The sequence below is a fragment of the Pyrenophora tritici-repentis genome, chromosome 1 (assembly GCF_003171515.1).
Source record: "Pyrenophora tritici-repentis strain M4 chromosome 1, whole genome shotgun sequence".
NCBI classification, from domain to species: domain Eukaryota; kingdom Fungi; phylum Ascomycota; class Dothideomycetes; order Pleosporales; family Pleosporaceae; genus Pyrenophora; species Pyrenophora tritici-repentis.
In genome coordinates this window covers 1,427,143-1,449,222 of record NC_089390.1, presented here as the reverse complement: position 1 = coordinate 1,449,222, position 22,080 = coordinate 1,427,143, and the positions used below count along the sequence as shown (strand labels likewise).

Below are 22,080 nucleotides of genomic sequence, written 5' to 3'. Positions count from 1 at the left end.
ACGCTTGACTTAGTGACCTGTAGTGCAGGTTTCGACAGTTATCTAAGTCCCGGGTCAAAAAATCGCTCGGCCTCAGATGCCTTCGCTGCTGGTGCCGTTGACTACCCCGCAGCCAACATGCCTCGGTGGGGTAGTTCAAGATGGGATGACCGAGGGGACTTTTGCACCGGCCTCATGTCGTCAGAGCTCGCGTGCTATATGCAGAACCTCGGGTCCACTCGGCTGCATGTAGCATCCCCTCTCTGGGCATGTAGTCAAATTTGAAGTCGTCTTCTGCTGTCATCCCCTCATTTTCATACATCAACTCCACTGGTCGCCCATCTCAAGCCAACTCCGATACCAAAGTAACATGAAAGCAGTGGTGTTCAAAGGACCGGGGAGCGTTGTGGTTGAAGACAGGCCTATACCAGCAATCAAAGATGCAGGAGATATTATCGTCAAAGTCGACAAGGTAGATTGCTCACTACACCAGCATTATCATATACTAATGTTCTACAGACGGCTTTGTGTGGAAGGTGCGTGACAATTACTGTCGAGAAACTGTATCTGACAAAACTTACCCAGCGAACTACACGTCTTCCGCGGCCACCAGCCATCTGGTACTGACTTTGTCATGGGACACGAGTTTACAGGACACGTCCACGACGTCGGCTCGTCTGTGAAAAACTTCAAAGCCGGCGATTATGTCGTAACTCCATTTACAACCAGCTGCGGTGAATGCTTCTATTGCAAACACGGCTGTTCATCACGATGCGTCAAATCCCAGCTATTTGGATCTACCGGCCTTGATGGCGCCCAGGCGGAGTACGTGCGAGTTCCCCTCGCAGACTCGACGGCTGTCAAAGCACCCCCAGGAATCAAAGACGAGGTGCTCGTCTTGATGGCCGATATCTTCCCCACGGGCTTCTTTGCGGCGAAGAACGGCTTCCAATACTCGACTCCGGAAGAGATACAAGACAGTGTTGTTGTACTCATCGGATGCGGTCCTGTCGCTCTATGCGCACTCTGTAACATCATGGACTACAAGCCCAAACACGTGCTCGCAGTAGACTCTGTGCCCTCGCGACTTGACCTCGCCAAGTCACTGGGAGCAGAACCATGGAACTTTCAGTCTGATCGCGAGGGACTAGGCAAACGCGTCAAGGAACTCACAGACGGCCGCGGTGCAGATATTGTCATTGAAGTCGTGGGCCTCTCTCCCGCGCTACGCATGGGCTATGAATTGATTCGGCCATGGGGTGTCATCAGCTCCGTTGGTGTGCACAATGGCGAAATTCCCTGGACTGGCGATGATGCGTACAACAAGAACTTGAGGATACAGATGGGTCGCTGTCCTGTGAGGAGCGTTTTTGAGGAGGCATTAAAGAGCTTGAAGAAGCATCAAGACAAGCTTGGGTAAGTCTGTTCAGAATCGAGTGGACGAATGCTGATATTCATGACAGATTCATGGCCGACAAGATCATGCCACTGAGTGAAGCAGTAGAGGGCTACGACATATTCAACAAGATGCAGGTACAGAAGGTCATCTTTGAGGCGCATAAGTAAGGGACCTAGGCAAGAAACGAGACGTGGCCGTGTGGAAGCTGAGAGTGGCGTTGGAGGAAGGCGCTATGAGTATGTAGCCAGCGCATACGTGGTTGGTAAGGGCGGTATTGAGTAGCTGAAATTCCGTACACACTGGCCAATCAGCCATTTCGAGGGCGCAAACATGCAGAAAATTCAAGCAATGCGGGCCAATACTGCAACTTTAGCTGCATCTTCGTGGAGACACTGCCGTTGATGGGGCTCGTGCACGCGGGGTTCATTGTGTGTCGCGGATGGGGCGCGCGAGGACTTGCAAACAGGTGGATGGATTCAAACGCCAGGCTGCAGGCAAGGCACAGCAATTGCTTCCAGGGCGACAGTGCTACCTGCTGCACGAGGACAGCGTCTACTGCATCAAAATCTTCCGTAGCTGCTGCCAGCACCCGCAGTCCTTGTCAATCAGGCAAGGCTCGTCCACTTACCTCGCTAAGAGGAAGCTACAGCCGGCCGCCCAAATATTGCTCAGACCCAGAGCCTGGCCTCTCCGTCACCTTACCTCCACTATCTGCACCCTCTTGCATCTGGCTCTCTGCCACCACACTTCCTCCCTCCCACGCATCCCCAATTCTCTCCCCTCCGCTCCTCCACCCTTGCTCTCCTCTTACCTGTCGGTAACCTCCCGCACCGACTCTCTCCTCCGCTACTTCCGTCATCGCCTGTGAGTAGTAAACCTGCAGCCAAACTTGATAGACAACCCTCAGCACAAACCACTAACGGTCGACGCCCATAGTCTGGACACGCTCAACACGTGTTCTTCACACCCCTCACCCCACCTCACCTACCCCCACGCTCCGTCTCCGCCTCCTCCCTTCCTCTTGTAAGCACTGCGACATTGCGCGCGTCGCATAACTACGTCACTAACGACGTGCAGCACTTTCTAGGCCATCCCTACAACATGTCCACTGAAGAGCCTCAGCCCGGCCCCGGCCAAGATGCCAGCCGCGTCGCCGACCAGCTTGACCGCCTCAACATGGACGGTGAGGGCGAAGTAGCCCCGCGCACCGAGGAAGAGTACGCTGAGTCGCAGCTCACCCTGCGAGCCATTGTCTCATCCAAGGAGGCCGGAGTCATCATTGGCAAGGCGGGCAAGAACGTCGCCGACCTACGCGACGAGACTGGCGTGCGCGCCGGTGTCAGCAAGGTCGTTCAAGGCGTTCATGACCGCGTCCTCTCCGTCACCGGTAGTCTCTCTGGTATCTCAAAGGCATACGGCTTGGCCGCTAAAGGGTTACTCGAGGGCGCACCTGCCATGGGCATGGGCGGCGTCATTCGCACCGACGGCACCCATCGTACGTAGCCGCCTTACACTACATTATTACAAGCTAACCTCTGCAGCCATCCGCCTCCTCATCTCGCACAACCAGATGGGCACCATCATTGGTCGCCAGGGCCTCAAGATCAAGCAGATTCAAGATGCGTCCGGTGTACGAATGGTTGCACAAAAGGAAATGCTACCCCAGTCTACTGAGCGTATCGTCGAAGTCCAAGGATCTCCGGCTGGCATCGAGAAGGCTGTCTGGGAGATTGGCAAGTGCCTTATCGACGACCATGAGCGCGGCTATGGCACTGTCCTCTACAACCCCGTCGTCAGGGTCCAACCCGGCGCTGGCCCCGGTCCGCTTTCCAACGGGGGTAGCGCGCCTAGTGGTAGTATGGGCGGACGCTCGTACAACCGCACCGGTCACGGTGCTGATTTCAGCGATTCGCCGCCTGCTTTCTCTCGACGATCCGGCTCCGATGCCGCCAGCAGGCCCCCGCCCCCGACGCATACCGAAGACGGCGAAGAGATGCAGACCCAGAACATAAGCATCCCATCTGACATGGTCGGTTGTATCATAGGACGCGGTGGTACCAAGATCAGCGAGATCCGGAAGACCTCCAACGCTCGCATCTCCATTGCGAAAGCACCGCATGATGACACGGGCGAGCGCATGTTCACCATTACTGGTAGCGCCAGTGCTAATGAAAAGGCCCTCTACCTCTTGTACGAGAACCTCGAGGCTGAGAAGATGCGACGTAGCCAGGCACAGGAATAGGCCGCTTAGCCGGCAGATCTGCCTTCCGGCATCGGCGCGGGTGATGGCTGATGTTGGTACTACCACCACGCCTTCATTGTGGCAACTGTACCGTCCTATCTGGAGTTGGCGAAACGATGCGGAGTCCATCCGGCTCTGATATGTATCACTGGCTTTCTCCGTCCTCAACCTGTATGTCTTTACGCGTCTGGAGCTGGAAGCCCGCGGAAAGCGATAACAAAAGCATGGATTTGCTGAATTTCTTACTTGCTGTTAACTGATGGATACCACGGACTGTTTGGGAACATTGTTTGCTTTTCTTTCTAGTGTCGAGAGAGAAGTCGAGATCTGAGTGCACGCTGAGCGGCTCACGAATATCATGACGTTATGGCCTTTGATATCCGGATAGCATATCTGCTCATGGGTAGCAGCTCTGGCATCCATTTTTGGGGTTTTCTGGGCGAAGAAGAAGTGGGAGAGAACAGTGATTCTTCTCATCATCTCATACTCTCTCCTACTACCACGGCTCGATGTATCCTCCCTAATCACTCCCTCATGCTCTACCCGAAACTAGCTTCCCATAGACCCTACCATCACTCTCCCACCAACAAGGCCGATATAATGAAACAAGATGTACTATCGATGTGCTGAATAATGTGCTGAATATTGTGCTCGTTATGATTTGAATCGTCGGTAGGTTTGAGATACGAAAGCGAAGATTTTGTGCATAATGGGGGAAATGAGAGCACGTACAGGCAAGGCTGTGCGAGTGGTCGGACCCTTCGTTCTGACTAGGCGAATAGTTGATGTACGTCATGGGGCTACGCTCGGACCCACAAGGTGATCTCCACAGGCCACTCCAGAGTCTTCATCACTTCAGCTACACGGCATGCATTCTCGAATACGGTATCAAGCATGGTAATAATGTTGTAGTCGGGCGGCGGAAGTTGATGTGTAGACGAGGGCACCCCACGCGGCACAAGCCCGCGGTGAGGTTTGGCGGCAGCCAGCGGACAGGTCGCTAATCCTGCCAGGATCGCCCAGGACGACTAGGATTGGTACACTAGGCAAGACAGATTTGACGCCCGACTGATTTCCGAGGCTGGGATGGCAGCTGTCTTTTCATGAGCTATGCTGTTCTAGGAAGGGACGCATGGTGGTTAAAGATGTTTCTTGACCGCACATTCCCTCTTTTCTCCATTTCCGTCCTCTCCAAACTTGTGTGCTCCCAAAAATCTTCGGCCTTAGTACACCTTGACTACGATACGACCACATAGCATCCACGGCTTCACAAGACTTGACAACCATGGCGCCTATTCAGACGCAGACGATAGCACCCCACCAATTCACCAACCCCATCACAGTCATACGAGCGTCTGGACGGATATCCAAGCCCCCCGCGCGGTCAACACGCACGCAAAACAAGGCCTTGCTCTCCCACTCGCCACAGGTTCCTACAGCACACCCAGACATCAACATCACGTTGCTACGCAACAAGCTGCTGCTCCAGTGTCGTCAATACGTAGCGTCGGAGCTCCTCCACGAAGCACTAGCAGACGGCATCTACTCACGCGCCACGCACTGGATTACACCGTCATCCAGCGCCGCATCAAAGTTCGGCAAGCGCAAAAGGTACTACGTGTTGGATACGTCGACATTCACGTTCCAGTCTCTCGGCAGCGCGTGGGAGGCGCGGATCCTGTCGGGAGGCAGCCAGCCAATCGACGCAGGCAACGGCGTCGTCATTTTTGTGCAGGAGAGAAAAGAGTGGGATGCCTTCATGGCGGGGTATAGGAGGCAAGGCAAGAGGTCTGGTCAGCTGATGCGATTGAAGCAAAAGGACACGGAGAGGGGGTGGAGGGAGGCTTGGAAGAGGAAGTGCGGGATGGAGGATCTAAACGGCAAGGAAGTCAATGCGGGGCCCATGTGGGTATTGGTCAAAAGCGCAGTTGCGAAGATTGTGAGGGGTGAGGCTTGATGGGGTGTTTGTGTTTTGCATGGCCTGCGGCTGGGAGGGCGGCGGTGTGACATTGCATTCGCCCGCCTCGGCTTGCAGGATCCCGGCGTTTCTTTTTCTCTCTATTTGGGAGCATTGTTCACGATTTTACGACAGGCGGAGCCAAGGGCGTTTGTAGCATCAGCTTTGAACCTACAATGGGTAGAGTACAAGTATATAGCATACTCCAAATACAAGCAACAAATGTACACACGGATGCAGGCGAGAAACCCCTCCAAGCTTGTGCACCGTTGCCGCAAAGTGAAGCAAGCAGCAAGGGAGCTGGCATTGGAGCGAGCGCGCCCCCCCCCGCCATTAGCGAAAGTCTGGGACCTTGGTGGGCGGCGCGCGGCGCGCGGCGCTAGATTCCGATTCCCGTTTCCGAGTTCCGATCCCTGAAGTCGCCCTCGAACCTGGACGGCTCGTGCTCGTGCCCACAAGGTCAATTAGCGTTCTCCGTCTTAGCTCCGGGGCTGGCGCGACTTGATGCCACGGTTGACTTTTGCGCAAAAAAGTCCATGTAAAACCTCGAGATTAATAAGACAGTTGTCACTTTTCCTTGCCTAGCTTTTCTTCCATCATCTTCCTGTCTATACTGTGCCTCTGTTACGGTTGGTCCGCGGCTTCTTCGTGTGCATTATTCATTTGTAGAGGGTCAAAAAGACGCGACGTGTACTTGATCAAGCATTAGACGACTTTTACAAGCACGCAAGTGCACACAAAATGGCCGAACCCGTCCGACGAAACGTCAATCAGACCAACGGCACCACAAATGGAAATGCGCATCACCAACAAGATGGCACCATGCACTCGATTGAGCAGAAGTTGGAAGAGCAAGCGGAGCTACTTGCGCGAAACCCACAAGAGCAGAAGGAAGCAGGTCTCTTCCAACTAGTGATATGTGTAGCAGGTATATACGGTAGTTTGTAAGTCGACACATCAGCCCAACAGCGCGCCGAAAAGAAGAAGGAATACCCGTAACTAACTACAACTCTCCCCCAACAGCATGACCTGGGCGTGGATCCAAGAGCGTCTAACAACCACCACCCACGGCCCCACACACCAACGCTTCACCTACTCCATCTTCCTCAACACAGTACAATCCGCCTTCGCCGCCATAACCGGCCTCATGTACCTCTTCCTCTCCGCCCGCAAAGACCCCGTCACCGGCACGCGGAAAGTGCTTCCAATCTTCCCTTCGCGCGCCATCCTCCTGCCCCTCCTCGGCATCGCCCTCACCTCGTCGCTCGCCTCGCCCTTTGGCTACGCCAGTCTAAAACACATCGACTACGTAACCTTCATCCTAGCCAAGAGTTGCAAACTGCTACCCGTCATGTTTCTGCACATCTCTCTGTTCCAGAAGCGGTATCCGCTGTACAAGTACGCCGTCATTGGTTTCGTGACGTTGGGCGTGGCTGTGTTTACTTTGTACAGTCCGTCGACGGCGAAGAAGGCGGCGAAGAAAGGTGTGAAGGCGGATGCGTCACAGAGTATTGGGCTGGTGCTGTTGGGAGTGAATCTACTGTTTGACGGCCTTACGAATACGGTCCAGGATCATATTTTCACCTCCTTCAAGGGCTTTACTGGACCTCAGATGATGTGTGCGCAGAATATCATGTCGACGGCGTTGACGGTGGGCTATCTGTTGGTTACGCCGCTGTTGGCGAGTACGCCTCTGAGCGCTTATCTCGGTACTGCGTCTTCGGAACTCTCTGATGCCCTCAACTTTATTACACAGTATCCGACCGTGGGCTGGGATGTTCTCATGTTCTCGGCGTGTGGAGCTATTGGTCAGGTTTTCATCTTTCATACGCTCGCCCACTTTTCTAGTCTGCTGCTTGTTACCGTTACCGTGACGAGGAAGATGCTGACTATGGTATGGAGTGTGTGGTGGTTTGGACACGAGATTACGGGCATGCAGTGGCTTGGTGTGGGGCTGGTGTTTGGTGGCATTGGTGCCGAGGCTGCGGTTGGGAGAAGGGAGAAGGCGAAGAAGGCGGCGGCCAAGAAGGCGGCCGAGGCGGAGAAGAAAAGGTAGAGTGCATGTTGAGGTGTGTGGAGGTGTTTGGAAGTGAGAAGAGGAGAGATACAACGCATTCTAGAGGGATAGAGATGGAATAATTTTGTGTTTGAGTTTTCGAAAAGATCGATAGAGCAGACTATATATCATCTTATCATGCGCACTCTTTCCGGTAATTGCTTACCACATCTTCCGTCTATACTTTCATTTCATGTTATGACAGAGCAGTCGTGAGAGACGATAACATTGAGTACAAGACCATCTACCACCTAAAACGGTTCTATGGTTCTTTCCAAGCTATCCATTTCTGTCACCTGGTCTGTTCAACCATGTACATGAAGGAGACGAGGACAGAAGGAGTCACAGTACAAGCGGGGTAGAATAGTCAATTTTTACTCAAACACCCACAATTACTGCTCCACAACCCCCTTCCTCGCCCACTCCCTAAGTACATTCTTCTGAATCTTCCCCGTACTCGTCTTGGGCAACTCCTTCACAACAACAACCTCCCTCGGCACCATAAACCGACTAATAGCGCTATTTTCCTTTGCCCACTGAATCACCTCCTGGCCCAACGTCTCGCTATTCGTGCCATCTTTCGTCGTGACAAAAGCTTTGGGTCGCTCGCCCCAGTGCGAATCGGGGACGGCGCAGACGCCCACTTCGAGGATGGAGGGGTGCGTGCTGAGCATTGCCTCGAGGGCGACGGAGGATATGTTTTCGCCGCCTAGAAGGGGCATTGGTTAGCAAGTTTGTATTATCATCTTGTGTTTGAGAAGAGCGGACATGACGTACCAGAGATGATGATATCCTTTGCTCTGTCAAGGATTTTGATAGCCCCGTCGGGATGCCAGACTGCTAGATCCCCAGTGTGCAACCAACCCCCTTCCCATAACTTGCGCGTTGCCTCGGCGTCTTTGTAATACCCCTTTGCGCAGATGTTGCCTTCGAAGATGATTTCGCCAATTTCCTGGCCGTTCTTCTCTACATCGATAAGTACGCCAGGGGCTTGTTCGGTCTTGATAACGCGCGTCGCTTTCCCAGTGATGAATCCATGTCCTTGTCTCGCCATACGGTCGTACTTTTCCTTGATAGGAAGTTTATCCCATTCGGGCATATGATAGCCTTTGGTTATAGGGCCGTATGTTTCGGTCAAACCGTAGACGTGCACAGGATGCAAGTTTAGGTCCGACATTTGTTCAAAGAGCCAGGCTGAAGGAGGGCTTGCCGCTACCGTGACTCTGACTGGTTGGGGCAGGCGCTCAGCTTCCTTGGCAGCACACAATAGCGTGTTGACAGTGGGTGCGGCGTTGAAATGGGTGATGCCTTCTTCCTTAAGCAGGCGCCAGATCTCAGGGTAATCTATCTTGCGAAGGCAGTAATGGGTTCCTCGGACAGCAGTCACGGACCAGGGAAATGTCCAGCCTGTGGCATGGAACATTGGCAGAGTCCATAGGTACTTGGCGCGCCCGGTATGGTAGTTGAGGCCGGATTCAATGACGTTGCCCATTGCAGCGAGGTAAACACCACGGTGGGTATACTCAACGCCCTTTGGCCGTGCGGTCGTTCCGCTGGTATAGGCGAGCGCAATAACATGCTCTTCGTCTTTTGCTTGCGACTCGAGATGTGCCCAGCCATTTCCTCCTTGCTCGATATCGTACTTTAGTCCCTCCAGCACCGCGTCGTCGAATGGCCCCGAGAGCTCACCTTCAGTCGCATCTGTATCCGTATCCACGAGTATAGGTACATGCGGTCGCTCTTTTCGATAATCGTCCAAAAGACCGACGAACTCTGCGTCGGCAATAATCATGTCGACATCCGAGTGTTGAAAGATGTAACTAATGTCATCGTGCTTCAGCCGATAGTTGATGGCTACATTGACAGCCCCAGCCGCGGCAATGGCAAAGATGCTTTCCAAGAAGGCCGGCGTGTTGGTCGCCAATATGCCTACACGCTTGTATCCATGCTTTCTCAAGTAGTATGCCAATCCTCGCGCGCGGTCAGCGGCTTCGGCATACGAGCGCCGTAGGATCTGGTTGTTCGCGGTTCTGTGGTAGATGGCCGTCGCATCAGGTTCTATCTGCGCCGCGCGCCAAAGGAACCATGTCGGGCTTAGGGTGTGGAAATTGTGTCGGTGATGGTATTCGTGGCTATCGCCGGGGTGGATGGGCGCAGGGCCGGGCACGGGGTTTGCGGACGTGAAGTGGGATGCAAGCTGCTTGAGACGGTCTTTGGCGCCCTCCATGTTATTCGACGATGCTCAATCGGAACAGAGTTTGGACAGGGCCTTATATACACGCGATCGATCTATTTGATCTACACATTTGTCCAAGCTGAGCTCAGACTATCGACGCCAGCGTGCGGAGTAGCTCCGCTGCGGCTTAAAATGCGAGACATGTCCGAGACTGGGAAACCTGCCTCAAAGCCTGTGGGAAAAAGCGGAGGCGCTCATAACCTGGGCCGTGTTCAAAAAGGAAATCACTTACACCGTCATTGTCACAATCAACGTGTAGGGCATGACCGTGTAAGCAGGGCCTGTCGACAGCCGGCAATAAAGCTCAAGTCACGCATTGGGGAAATCTGGGGAAGGGTCGCGTTGCGGCACGACGTCCGAGCCGAGGGCACATGTCAATTCCGCCTCTGCCAGCCAGCTATCCATTAGCCCGACCGTCGTGGTTCGCGCACACACAGACGGCAAGTTGGGCGAGAACGTGATAAACAGTCCAATTGCAATCATCATGGTCTGGCGCTTCGTGCAATGCACGCATTGGATTGAAAATGTAACCACCAGTCTATTACTGAACGCTCAACGCCGTCACCATGCTTGACATCAGCTAGCATTTTTCTTTCGTATTGCTTCTAGCCGGAAGAGTACCTGAAGACACAGCAGACCGACCACGAAGATACCCATGAACACGTAAGCACCCTGGTATTGATGTGCTCTTTTAGCCTGGACACCCTTTCGAAAGGTCGGAGTATAGTAGAGGAAAGAAACATCCCATGAGCCCAATGCAATCCACGCCGAACCACGTCACTGAAACCGACACTGTTCATCAACTGCCGATATCTAGTATCCGAGCGAGGTAAGCTCTTCCTGGGTCTTGCTGTCCACCGTGGCCGTCTTCTTGGCCTCGGCCATCTGCCGTCGGATAGCCTTCTTGCGTTCGTAGTAGGCGGCACCCTTGACCTTCCTGCGCTCTTCGAGACTGTAGATGAATTAGCAAAAGTGAAGCTACAAGTGGCGGTTGAATCGACGTACCGGGCAACGACGTCCTGGTACTTCCAGCCAAACTCGTGGCCAAGACGACCGACAGTGCAGTACTTGCGGCCTGGCTTGAGCCTCAGAACCCTCAGGGCCTGGGGAACGACGACGCGCTTCTTCTTGTCGTAGGGAGCGGGAACACCCTCGAACGTCTTCAAGCGCTCCATGGCGGCCTTACCGCGGGCGGTCTTGTGAGGGATCATGCCACGGACAGTTCGCCAGAACATCTTGGAGGGGGCGCGGAAGTGGAAGGGACCTGGCCGGCTAAGTTAGCTCATGTGCCGAACAGGGACGATGCGAGCTCTGCGACTCGCATATCGTGTGTGAATGGAAACGTACCACCACGGGTGGGGTTGTAACGGGTCTGCTTGCGCAGGAAAGCCGAGTACTTCACTGTATCATCCTGTCAGTTGTTGTCGTCTTGGTGGTTCGAGTGTCCCGAGAGCGCTTCGCAGAAGAGCAGCCACAATGCACATGGTCGACCACACCGTCGTCCTCTTCGTGTATGCCTCCCATTGCAAAGCAATCATTGTGGCCTGCTCCTCGCGTCTCCTGCTCGGTTCGGTGCATGTACGTACACTTCGCGCGGAAGAATTCGCCGGAGATGTTGAGGGCCTCACATCGCACGACAACGATCTTCTGGCCGTTGAGGAGCTGCTTGGCGACGGTGCTGGCGAGGCGACCGAGCAAGTGGCCCTTGCCGTCGATGACCTAGGTGCGCTGTCAGCCAAAGGCTCCATGGGACATTGCTGTTGTTGACGAGCGCGGATTGCCATGGCGGCGAAAAGCGACAGCCAACGCCGAAATAGGGCTTCGTTGATTCGGTGCGTACGTACAATGACGGGTTCGAATGTCGACATTTTGCTCGACTCCGGTGTGCTGTGAGGTTAGTTGTCGTGAGGGAGAGCTCGTTGGAGAGAATCCGATGCCACCATTGGAAATATTCGCTTAGCCGACTTGTGGTGTGTGCTATGGCCCGTGCGTTTAGCGTGCTGCTCATCACCACACGAACTTCAGTCTTCTGCGCATCTTCCAAACATCCAGCTCGCCTCTCTTGCACCGAGTGTCGCTCGTTCTGCAGTCTCATTTGATCGCTCTGTGAATGATGGATAGGGACATGGAGCACGACGTCTTCAACAGCAGCGCCGCACTGAGACCCTGAACATCTGGGATCCCGCCAAGGAGCCTTACCCGCACCCCATCATAGGGAAAAGGAGCCCTCACGTTTGCATACACATTGGATTTATTACTCCCCAACACTATGCAAAGACGTGTAACTACGCGTGGTAAGGCTATATATGTGCTTCTGACTCTTTAGGGCTGTAAGACTTCTTACAGTCAGGTGCATCTCGTTGGTTGCATTGGCTGCCCAGCCTCTCCCACACCCACTTCTTCCTCGTTCTCGTTACCGCAGCTCCCAGGCTCCTCGGATTCTACAATACGTCCACTGCCGTAGTCTACCTCTTCACTAACACCACCTTGGCTAGCGCGTGCATGTCATAGTTACTGCCATATACAAACATCCCTTGTAGTCCACATTCACATTTCCGACGTGTGCGGAGCCGCCGACACTAGGGCGGAAATTCGTGCAGTGATACAGCCATGGTCATCTAGACGGCATTTCTCACGCCTTGTTTCATCTAATCAAGGTACGAGATGGTCTGTGGTTCTGAACCAGCATCTTGTCGTTTTTCTGTTGTACCATTGCAATGTCCAGCATCAACCAACTTATGCTTAGAAACGACCATGACCCTGCCTTGCTCTGTCCTATTTCCCATTGCCATAGGTACCACTTACCAAGGCAGACAAGCCGTTACTTCTCAATCATTCAAGGCAAATCTATTCAACCCTCCGGCTCTCTGTACCGAGTGTGTAATCATTCTTTTCTGTGGGGTTGGCAGGGTACGTCGTACTTGCCGACATTGTCACTCACTTTCGCGCTTACCCTATGACTTCCACCTGCAAGCTGATCCTGGTATCAGCTCTGGCTGCGCGGTCATTACTAGAGCTGACAAGCCGTTTCTCATTGCAACCCCCATCAGATTTATCATAGTCTAGCTGCTATGTACTCCACAGCTATGAGGTGTCGACTGCAACCCTCAAGGGCCGACTTCAATGGGTTCTCAACTTTTTGGTTCTCAACATCAACAACGTCGCTACTGAACCCCAATCTCATCATGGACCAGATAAGTTACAACTGAAGACGACCCATTGCTTTTCGCCAAGAGCAAAATAACCATCTTCCCAACTCTGCCGCCAGTACACACGATGCAGCGCAAGGAAGTTGCTACCCTGAGTGGCCCTGCATTCTCTAAAGAAAAAAAAGAAATAGAGTGTTGACCCGGAGACGCTTTTCTTGCGGAGAGGTTGAGCTGATTCAACCGCAATAATTACTTTTAGACATCGCAACACCACCACTACCAACCAAGGTGCTAGTGGAGATAACGATCCTCGACACTCACCGGATTATCTCTGCAGTGGCGCAACCCAAGGACACGGTTTCAGTGAGGGATCCAGGATACGCTGGTGTCTTAAGTTAATCCAAACTTTGGTCCACCAAAAGCCTAATGCATGCAAGGCCGATGCTTGTTTATACCACTTATTCCTTTGCACAACGCCTGTTGCTGTCAAAAACACGTGTTGGCCAGAGTTTTTCTTCCGATATTGCACATTGTTTACCACTAAATTACCGATGCGCTGATCGTTTCACTCGATGCTTCTCGATCATGGCACCTAAAAAGCGTGCATTTCGGAGTAGGCATGGGGTTGGGGTCGTCGATCAGGTCACCGCATACATCTGCGCCCGACGTCACAGCTGTCAACTTGGATTAATTGCACGACTATGCACCATATCTCCTGGCAAACATGTTGTCCGTCTTTTACGTACAGTCGGGCGCAATATGTACCAAGCGTTGGATGCCAACCACGTGTTTAGCCTGCAGACTTGGCTACAAGAAGCCATGTCATGCGCCACAGCAAATTGCGATGTCACGGCCAATCTGGAGACAGCTGTTCCTTGGCATTATGCAAATGACGTCTTGACCAGCCAAGTGTGAGTCGACGCATACCCTGTTGCACTGGATGGGCAAATGCGTGGCCCCGCCTGGGCAGGACGCAGTGCATCTGTGACTGATGCTCGCTTGCGTGGCTGGTGCTGTGGCTAAGAGAATAGTCAGCTTTGTGGCTGAAAAGGAGGAATTGGTGTCGAATCGACAAATGTATCTGTGCTGGGAAGGGGCGGAACGACAGGTGTGATAGTAAGCGAAAGTGCTGAGTCAGCCGGCTATCGGCACGTCTAGCTTGGGACAAGCAACACTAAAAGTCGTACCTAGCCAGGGTAGTTCCCATTACCAGCGTATTGGCGTCCACATACGGAGGCGTGGATTCTGCCAAGAAACCTCAGTATGACATATCTGCAGCAACGGTACTTCGGAGACGAGGTTTGTGAGATTCACAGGGCAACGGGTACCAAACAACGATCGACGAACGGCGAGCCGTCGATTGCGGTTTGCCGAAGCCGCGGTGCAATGGTAGCTGCAGGGACAGGACTGCTTGAGCAGAGTTTTTGCTCGGATTTGCGCTCGTGTAAATACTCTGAAGGATGCTCTCGCAGACTCGCTCCGTGCATCCAATACGCTTTGCTGGTAGACTGTGTGGATAGGGAAACTGAGGCGGGAGTTGGACCCACAGCGTATTCCGACCGTATTCGGTCATGTTCAGGAGTGGTCTGATTGTGATGAGTACAGACAGGAAGAGGCTGCCCAGTTCAAGATTTCGACGTTACCAGTGCACTAGGTTGTGTATTCTACACTGTAAACGAGCCAATTCTACCACGTTCTCTACAGGGCCTCCGCTTGCCAAAGCCAGCACCAAGCCATGACAGAGGGCCGTGGTGCATTGCGAGCTCGGGCGGCCGGGAGACTGTAAACCACATCAAGACAAGGGCAACAGCCGCATTTCAGCCACCGCCGTCACCCTTCCTGGCGACTTTATCCGGCGCTACGAAACGTCGCGCAAGGCTGGTGCAAGTGGAGGTAGAAGTTTCGGAAGCTCGCCCTTGATGACACGCCGAATGTAGGGTGAAAGTGGTAGGCTTGGGGTACATGGCAAGAATTGCTAATCAAGGACCGAAGCAAGTGCATCGTTCGGTTGTAAGCGAATTGCCCATTGATGATCTTTGCTGCAAGCAGAGGCTTTAGAGCACACGAGGAAGCATGGCGAACGAGCAAGCTGCAACAATGCAAAGCCAGTTCGGGGCTCCGCTTCGCTTGGATGCAGCTTTGGCCTGATGTTACAAGCCGTCACGACAGACTGTTTCTTGGGTGGCGTCGGTGGCGGCCCCCCGTGCCAGTAGACCCCTCATCTGTGTCTCATCATATGAACCTGAGCACGATAGCAGCTGTACGGCGCCACAGGGTACCGATCGTAGCATGGCTGTGCTTGATGACTTGGCAAGGATAGTGGTGCAGCTCCCGCTGCCTTGTGCTAAACGCTTTGGGAGGGTTGCCAATAGCCAAGCTGGTCGTGAGATGCTCAGGTGGGAGCAGGGGGGGGAACGAGGGCGGTCTGCCATTGTATGGGAAACAAGGCAATCTTCACCATGCCCCAGCTGGTTGCCTGAATAGCCGACATGGACAGGAGGCATGCTAGGGAATTGCATACAGACTCAGCTCGCCGAGATGCGCTGACCAGTCTCGAGCTTGGCCTGCGGGTGAAGGTGAAAAGCGGACGACTCGGCGGAGCACCAACGATTCGATGCCGGCGTCCAAGGGCGGGACGGTGCCAGTGCCCAGTACCCATGCGAGTGAGGGCGCTAACCCGAAGCTAAAGGCTGACCCACAAGCCTCTCCGCCGCCTCACAACCCTGTCATGAGCATCCACCAGTTTACTCTTAGGCGCCGCAATCCCCCCAGCCACAGGACATGCTCTCTATCCGACACCCATGACTTCCCCAGCCCTCACGACAACAGAGAGCCTCGCAGCAGATTCTGCCCGCTCGGGCCCCCACCAAGTACAGCCCGAGGACACGTCTGAGTATGGCGAGGAGAACTCAGACCCCAATGACGATCAGGCACCGAAGCCACAGCCCCAAAAGAGACGACGAGTGACGAGGGCCTGCGACGAGTGCCGCCGGAAGAAGATCAAATGCGACGGCAAGCAGCCATGTACGCACTGTACAGTCTACAGTTATGGTGAGCTTCCCACCCGAACCCAAACTTTGTTTGCATGCATGCTAATCGTGTCGCACAGAATGGTAAATGCCCAATTCGCTTGCACTAGCACCTTGCCACTTGCATAACTGACCTTTTTTTCAGCACATATGACCAGCCGTCCAACAGGCGACGAAATGCGACTCCTCAGTACATCGAGGCTCTGGAGAGCCAATTGAAGCGTGCAAAAGCCCTACTTCACGTGGTGTTGCCGACCGTGGATTTGAACGATCCCGCCATCGACACCCACCTGCAGAATGGCATGCTACCCCATCTATCGCAGTCCGTTCCGCGCCCACTCGCAATGCCCGTAGATTCACGTGTACCTCAGCATCATGTACCTCCGCAGACTGATGACATGTCCGACTCGCACTTGGAGGCCATGGTAAAAGCAACCGGCCAGCTGGATCTCGACGAAGAAGGCAACTGGGATTATCAAGGTCACTCTTCAGGCTTGAGCTTCATGCGAGGACTACGTCAGTTTGATGATATGTTCCAAATTCCATCAGACGATTCCCCGTCTCTCAGGCACCGGACCATGTCCAATGACGCGCCTTCTCCGAGTAATTTATCAATTGCTGGATCCAACGCCGGCTCAGCCAGTGTGGTTCTACCCACCCATGAAGAAGCACGTATTCTCTGTGACAGTGCAATCATCCAATACAGTGCAATGCTCCGCGTTGTCCACCTCCCCACTTTCCACAAGCAGATGGCCCGCATCTACGACGTTCCAGCCGAGAACTACACCAGTACCGATGCTAGTTTCCTTCCTTTGCTGTATGCAGTACTAGCTCTGGGCAAACTCTATTCCGAAAACGACAACGGGATTGATACGCCAACTTATGACTCGCTCACCGACGAGGGGTAAGTCATGAATCTGTAGCACACACACTCGAATTTGACTGACAAGCCTCAGTCTCAAGTATTTCAAGGCCTCCAGGCAACTCTTGGACATTACCGATTGCAGAGATCTAACCTCGCTCCAAGCTATTATATTCATGATCCAGTTCCTGCAGTCCTCAGCCAAGCTCAGCACTTGCTATGCGTACATAGGAGTTGCTTTGCGTTCGGCACTACGCATGGGATTGCACCGTTCTTTCAACGTGAAATTCAACCCCATCGAGTCTGAAACACGCAAGCGCATCTTCTGGGTCATCCGAAGAATGGATACTTATGTTGGAGCCATGCTTGGATTGCCCCGGTTTCTCGAAGACGAGGACATTGACCAAGAATCGCCAGTGGAGGTCGACGACGAATATATTACCGAGACCGAGATTCTTCCAATGCCAGAGGGCAGCATTTCCGTCATGGCGGCCTTCAATGCCCATACGCGTCTTGTGCAAGTACTGAACAAGACCTGCAAGTACGTGTATCCTATCAAAGGAACACAATCCAGCGCCAAGGGCTCAGTCACATACACTGTGGGTTACTCGAAGATCCGAGAGATCGAACAGGACCTGGCGCGTTGGCTAGATGAGTTGCCTATTGCACTCAAGCCCGGTGGGGAGGCCCCGCCAATTATTAAGAGGTAAGCCGTTTGCATCTGTTAATGACAACGCTTATTAACTTATATCAGGGTCCAACAGCTTCTCCGTATGGCATTCGGTCATGCGCAGCTTTTGCTCTATCGACCATTCCTGCACTATGTTTCGCAATCGTGCAATGCTAGTACAATCGACCAGAGAGCTTTTGCATGCGCGTCCGCTTGTGTCAATGTCTCGCGAAACATCATCCACATTTCTACGGAGATGCGTAAGCGCGGACTACTGGCCGGCGCGTATTGGTTCTCCATGTACACGACCTTTTTCGCCATTGTATCAATCCTGTATTTTGTATTGGAGAATCCGACCAGTCCCACCAGCTTCGAGTTACTTCGAGATGCTGTTGAAGGAAAAGAAGTCTTGGCTTACTTTGCCAAAAGAAGCCTGGCAGCTGATAGATGCAGCACCGCGCTGAAAGTACGTATGTCATTGGCCAGGCACGAGCAAATATGCTAATCAGGTTTTGTAGGGTATGTTTGAGCGTCTGCCGGAGTCGATCAGGCACGGCGGAGAGATCATCGCATCGAGGAAGCGCCGACAGGGAAGTTCACCACAGTCCCTTGGCACATGCCCCACATTACTCGGAAACGAAGCCGCAGTGCCTCGCCGTGCGAGTACCTATCCGGATTCTATTCCCAACGTCAAAACCGCTGGCCAGGCCCAGCCATTTTCTTCATCTCATAACCAATTTAGCAGCCTTGGTTTGGGCTCTTCTTATCCCTCACACTCCATTTCCAATCCCAATTTGTTCGACGGTGTGCCGGATCTCACACCTACATCCTCAAATGATAGTCTCCCAAGTTTTGGGTTGACTCCCATTCATGATTCTCAACAACCCTCCACTTTTGGCCCCTCAGTCCTGAATAGTTCCTTTGCGGATCCATCCGGTCTAAACGTTCCAATTGCGGATATTTCAACCATGATGTTCCCCTCTGCAGACCCACTTGCCTATCCAAATCAGCCCATGACTGCATTTGAAAACAAGCATCCTCAGACTTTCGACCGCGCTACTGGTACACCGGCAGCTGGAAGCCACCCCCCGCAGTTGTCAAGCAGCATGGATCCGAAAGGCCACCCTGCCATGTTCGCTCCGACCAGCATGCCCAATGGACCGGGTCGTCACATGAATGACAACGAGGCCCAACTCTTCGGCCCAATGCCGATGTACTTGATGCAAGGCGCGCAGCAATACAGGGGCTATCCACCTCAGCCAGGCATGCAGATGCCGGGTCCAAACAATATGCAGTTCGATGAGCTGATGACCCATGAGGATTGGGCACAATCTTTCATGGATCCCACTTTGAACATGAACAATGGTAGGCCACCGCTCAGTAACCATCATTTTAGCCAACAAGGTTGGCGCTAAACCACGTATCTACTTAGATACGATCGCGCGATATCTCGCAGCTTCGACGTAGTATGCGATGATTGATCGAGAGGATCGGGACTTGCTCGACGCCTCAGGCTACTATCAGTGCATTTCGACCATGCACATACAATCGAACGTCGACAATACCAGCATGGCTTGTTACGAATAGCCATGACCGACGCCACCTCACGATAACGGCTGATTGCTTTTCTTCCTTGGTACATATGTTTTCAACGGCGTTTGCGAGTCTACCAAAAGCATTATACCCCATTGTCAACCGGCTGGCACCGAATGAGTTAAGCGTTTTTCCAACGGTTTGCGCAGGGTGAGGACAGAGCCTCACTGCTCGAAGTTGTAACTCTCTAGTTCACTTCGATCGCGACCTGTCCAATGCATTTTAGTGTTGCTTTGTTTAATTTCTCTGAAAGTCCGAGTCATTCATTACAAGATTGCTTTCGCAGACGAATTCTCGGATGAGTGATTGATGTTGCGATGGCGTGTTTGTTGACTGTATTTGCGCGGGAATGATATAAAGAAGTTGGGAAGCAAAGAGAAAAATTACACTTGTTCAACTGATGAAGTTATGAGCAAATGTCTTAGACTATTTAGTAAATTGGCATAGTACATTTGTCTATCCAATTACAGATATGATGAACATGAAGACATGAAGCGAGGGAAGCACCTAAGATTACCTCAACGCTCAAATAGCCCGCCCGGCAATGTCCGAAGTCTAGCACAAGGCAGCAACGCCAAAAAAAGACTCTTCTCACTCCTCCCAGCGGACGAACGGGGTAACCCATCTACCCATCCCACCTCCCAAGCCCAACGCCCAGCCCACGAGCTTCGGCGCCGAACCTCGCCAAGTCCAACCTACCCACCTGTCGTCACTGGCCAAGCATGTAGGCCACCATTCGCCATTCTCAACAGTGTGGGTACCTAGGTACTCCAACGTAATAGTAGCATACCAAGCAAAACCCATCTTGGTACTAACCGTGCGTATCTATTGACCTTCTTAACTCGGATTGTACGACCTCGTCTGCCTGCCGACTACATGTGTGCCATGGGGGCTCAAGAGCTGTAGTAGCATTGCACCATCGTGTGACCAAGGCACGATGGACGGATGATCGGGCAGATTTTGGGGGGCGGAGAAGAAAGATACGAAGGTGTGGGTTTTGGGTGGGGGGTATATAGTGAGAGGTGGATATCCTGTAGTCTGGAGAAGCACCGGGCTTTAAACATACTTATTTGGTGTGCCTGTTACCCGTTAGTTTTAGTGAGTAATTTGTGGGGCTAGTCATGGTTCGTTTGTATGAGATTTTGGCCCTGGGGTCTGGGCTCTTGGGGTTGAGCAATGCGGCTGCGTTGGGGACGTCGGAGGAGTATGCGGATGGGACTGTACATGCGAGAATCATGGGGATGAAGATGGTGAGAAATCACTTTCTTAAACTAAACTGCTGGAGATGAATACTAATCGGGTTCTAGGCACAGTGGGATGCCGAAATCGCCGCGGGGGCAATGAATAGCTCGAGGTATCCGGAACTGGGGTATACACTTTGTGAGAACGGGTTTGCGGCAGCGATCCCAGGAGACTTTAACAACACGTTCAAATGCCACAATGTTCGTTTCCCATCTGTTACTGATAGGCAGTATAAAAAATTGCTAAATGATTGTAGATCGATTTGTACCACTTCCTTCCCCATTCGCTCCTTGGTAGCTCCCAGGGCCAGGGCTCTTCGTCCTGGGGCTGGACATCTTCAGATGGAAGGGAGTTTGTCGCTATTGGCCAGTTCGACGGCACTGCTTTTGCGGAAATCAGCAGCGAAGGCAAGCTCATCTATCTTGGACGTCTGCCTCCATACGACGCCATCGGTTCGCGGTGGCGCGAGATCCGCGTTATGAGAGACTACGCGGTGATTGGAAGCGAGGCTATCAAGCACGGCGTCCAGATCTTTGACATGAAGAAGCTTCTCGATCTAGATGGGAGTGAGCCGAGGAACTTCACTCAAGATGATCTTACAGGACACTGGGGCTTGGGTACTGAGTGGAACGACCTACCCGTAGGCCGAACACACAACATCGTCGTCAACCCCGAGCTCAACTACGCCGTAGCCGTCGGCTCTGTTGGCGGTAACGAGACAATCCGTGTGCGCGGAGACCTGCCCTGCCGTGGAGGTCTCATCTTCATCGACATGAGCGATCCCGCTAACCCCACATCCCCTGGCTGCGCCTCCGCAGACGGCTACGTGCACGACGCCCAATGTCTCGTGTACCGCGGACCCGACAAGAGATACTATGGCCGCGACATTTGCTACGGCTACAACGAAGACACGCTGACCATCTACGACGTAACAAACAAAGCGGGCAACACAACAACCATAATCTCACGCACCACTTACCCTGGCGCCGAATACGTCCACCAAGGCGTCGTCAACAACGAAACATGGCAAGAATACATTTTCCTCGATGACGAATTTGACGAGCGCGATGCCCGCGTAGGCCCCATGACGCAAGGCCTACCCACCACACACATCTTCGACATCCGCGACCTGGAAAACCCATTCTACAGCGGCAACTACGAGGGAACCCGCAGAGCAATCGATCACAACCAGTACATCGTTGGAGAGCATCTGTACCAATCCAACTACGGCAACGGTCTCAGCGTCCTGGATATCGCATCCATCACCCAGGACCCCAGTGGCGCAGGGCTCTGCGAAGCAGGCTTCTTCGACATCTATCCCGAAGACGACGAGAATGAAGGCGGAGGCACTGTAGCCTTCACAGGCTCATGGTCCAGCTATGCAGAGTTCAAATCCGGGTTCATCTTCGTGCATACCATTGAGCGCGGGTCCTTTGTTGTCAAGATGACGAGCAAGGAGTGTAAGAAGCCGAGTGTCTGCGAAGCGGATACTTGTCTGAGTGCGATGAGGACGGCCAATGTGGAGGGTAGGTTGGAGGCTTCGCAGCAGTTTTGCGGCGAGTTTACCCAGAGGTTGGTCGAGGATGTGGGGGTGGTGCCGGATTTTGCGAGACAGGCTTGTGCGGGGGAGGAGGTCGTGGCTAGGGTTAGTAGTGCGTGTGCTTGT

The 22,080-nt window shown here is 53.2% G+C and overlaps 9 protein-coding genes across 9 annotated transcripts; 7 read left to right on the top strand and 2 right to left on the bottom strand.

The window, feature by feature from the left end:
• Nucleotides 1-349: 349 nt before the first annotated feature.
• Nucleotides 350-1,545, top strand: PtrM4_005650 (Tdh, Threonine dehydrogenase and related Zn-dependent dehydrogenase; the record flags this gene model as incomplete). The annotated part of the gene is made up of 4 exons (XM_066102775.1): nucleotides 350-451; nucleotides 499-515; nucleotides 565-1,395; nucleotides 1,443-1,545. 4 exons carry the CDS (start codon nucleotides 350-352, stop codon nucleotides 1,543-1,545), a joined length of 1,053 nt encoding a protein of 350 aa, XP_065964977.1.
• A 934-nt stretch (nucleotides 1,546-2,479) lies between these two features.
• PtrM4_005640 (Poly(rC)-binding protein 4) lies at nucleotides 2,480-3,620 on the top strand (the record flags this gene model as incomplete). Its single annotated transcript, XM_001930575.2, has 2 exons — nucleotides 2,480-2,873; nucleotides 2,920-3,620. The coding sequence occupies 2 exons, from the start codon at nucleotides 2,480-2,482 to the stop codon at nucleotides 3,618-3,620; spliced, it is 1,095 nt and encodes a 364-aa protein (XP_001930610.1).
• Nucleotides 3,621-4,905: 1,285 nt separating this feature from the next.
• Nucleotides 4,906-5,577, top strand: PtrM4_005630 (uncharacterized protein; the record flags this gene model as incomplete). Its single annotated transcript, XM_001930574.1, has 1 exon — nucleotides 4,906-5,577. One exon carries the CDS (start codon nucleotides 4,906-4,908, stop codon nucleotides 5,575-5,577), a length of 672 nt encoding a protein of 223 aa, XP_001930609.1.
• Nucleotides 5,578-6,318: 741 nt separating this feature from the next.
• On the top strand, nucleotides 6,319-7,633 carry PtrM4_005620 (RhaT, Permease drug-metabolite transporter (DMT) superfamily; the record flags this gene model as incomplete). Its single annotated transcript, XM_066102774.1, has 3 exons — nucleotides 6,319-6,521; nucleotides 6,601-6,775; nucleotides 6,956-7,633. The coding sequence occupies 3 exons, from the start codon at nucleotides 6,319-6,321 to the stop codon at nucleotides 7,631-7,633; spliced, it is 1,056 nt and encodes a 351-aa protein (XP_065964976.1).
• A 392-nt stretch (nucleotides 7,634-8,025) lies between these two features.
• PtrM4_005610 (CaiC, Acyl-CoA synthetase (AMP-forming)-AMP-acid ligase II) lies at nucleotides 8,026-9,860 on the bottom strand (the record flags this gene model as incomplete). The annotated part of the gene is made up of 2 exons (XM_001930572.2): nucleotides 8,026-8,342; nucleotides 8,411-9,860. 2 exons carry the CDS (start codon nucleotides 9,858-9,860, stop codon nucleotides 8,026-8,028), a joined length of 1,767 nt encoding a protein of 588 aa, XP_001930607.2.
• Nucleotides 9,861-10,682: 822 nt separating this feature from the next.
• Nucleotides 10,683-11,737, bottom strand: PtrM4_005600 (60S ribosomal protein uL13; the record flags this gene model as incomplete). Its single annotated transcript, XM_001930571.2, has 5 exons — nucleotides 10,683-10,821; nucleotides 10,875-11,133; nucleotides 11,217-11,270; nucleotides 11,456-11,588; nucleotides 11,714-11,737. 5 exons carry the CDS (start codon nucleotides 11,735-11,737, stop codon nucleotides 10,683-10,685), a joined length of 609 nt encoding a protein of 202 aa, XP_001930606.1.
• A 4,082-nt stretch (nucleotides 11,738-15,819) lies between these two features.
• Nucleotides 15,820-16,135, top strand: PtrM4_005590 (Zn-clus multi-domain protein; the record flags this gene model as incomplete). The annotated part of the gene is made up of 2 exons (XM_066102773.1): nucleotides 15,820-16,069; nucleotides 16,128-16,135. 2 exons carry the CDS (start codon nucleotides 15,820-15,822, stop codon nucleotides 16,133-16,135), a joined length of 258 nt encoding a protein of 85 aa, XP_065964975.1.
• Nucleotides 16,136-16,391: 256 nt separating this feature from the next.
• Nucleotides 16,392-18,994, top strand: PtrM4_005580 (transcriptional activator Mut3p; the record flags this gene model as incomplete). The annotated part of the gene is made up of 4 exons (XM_001930570.2): nucleotides 16,392-16,951; nucleotides 17,004-17,615; nucleotides 17,664-18,045; nucleotides 18,098-18,994. The coding sequence occupies 4 exons, from the start codon at nucleotides 16,392-16,394 to the stop codon at nucleotides 18,992-18,994; spliced, it is 2,451 nt and encodes an 816-aa protein (XP_001930605.2).
• Nucleotides 18,995-20,407: 1,413 nt separating this feature from the next.
• Nucleotides 20,408-22,067, top strand: PtrM4_005570 (Herpes-BLLF1 domain containing protein; the record flags this gene model as incomplete). Its single annotated transcript, XM_066102772.1, has 4 exons — nucleotides 20,408-20,422; nucleotides 20,480-20,614; nucleotides 20,671-21,999; nucleotides 22,065-22,067. 4 exons carry the CDS (start codon nucleotides 20,408-20,410, stop codon nucleotides 22,065-22,067), a joined length of 1,482 nt encoding a protein of 493 aa, XP_065964974.1.
• Nucleotides 22,068-22,080: the final 13 nt, after the last annotated feature.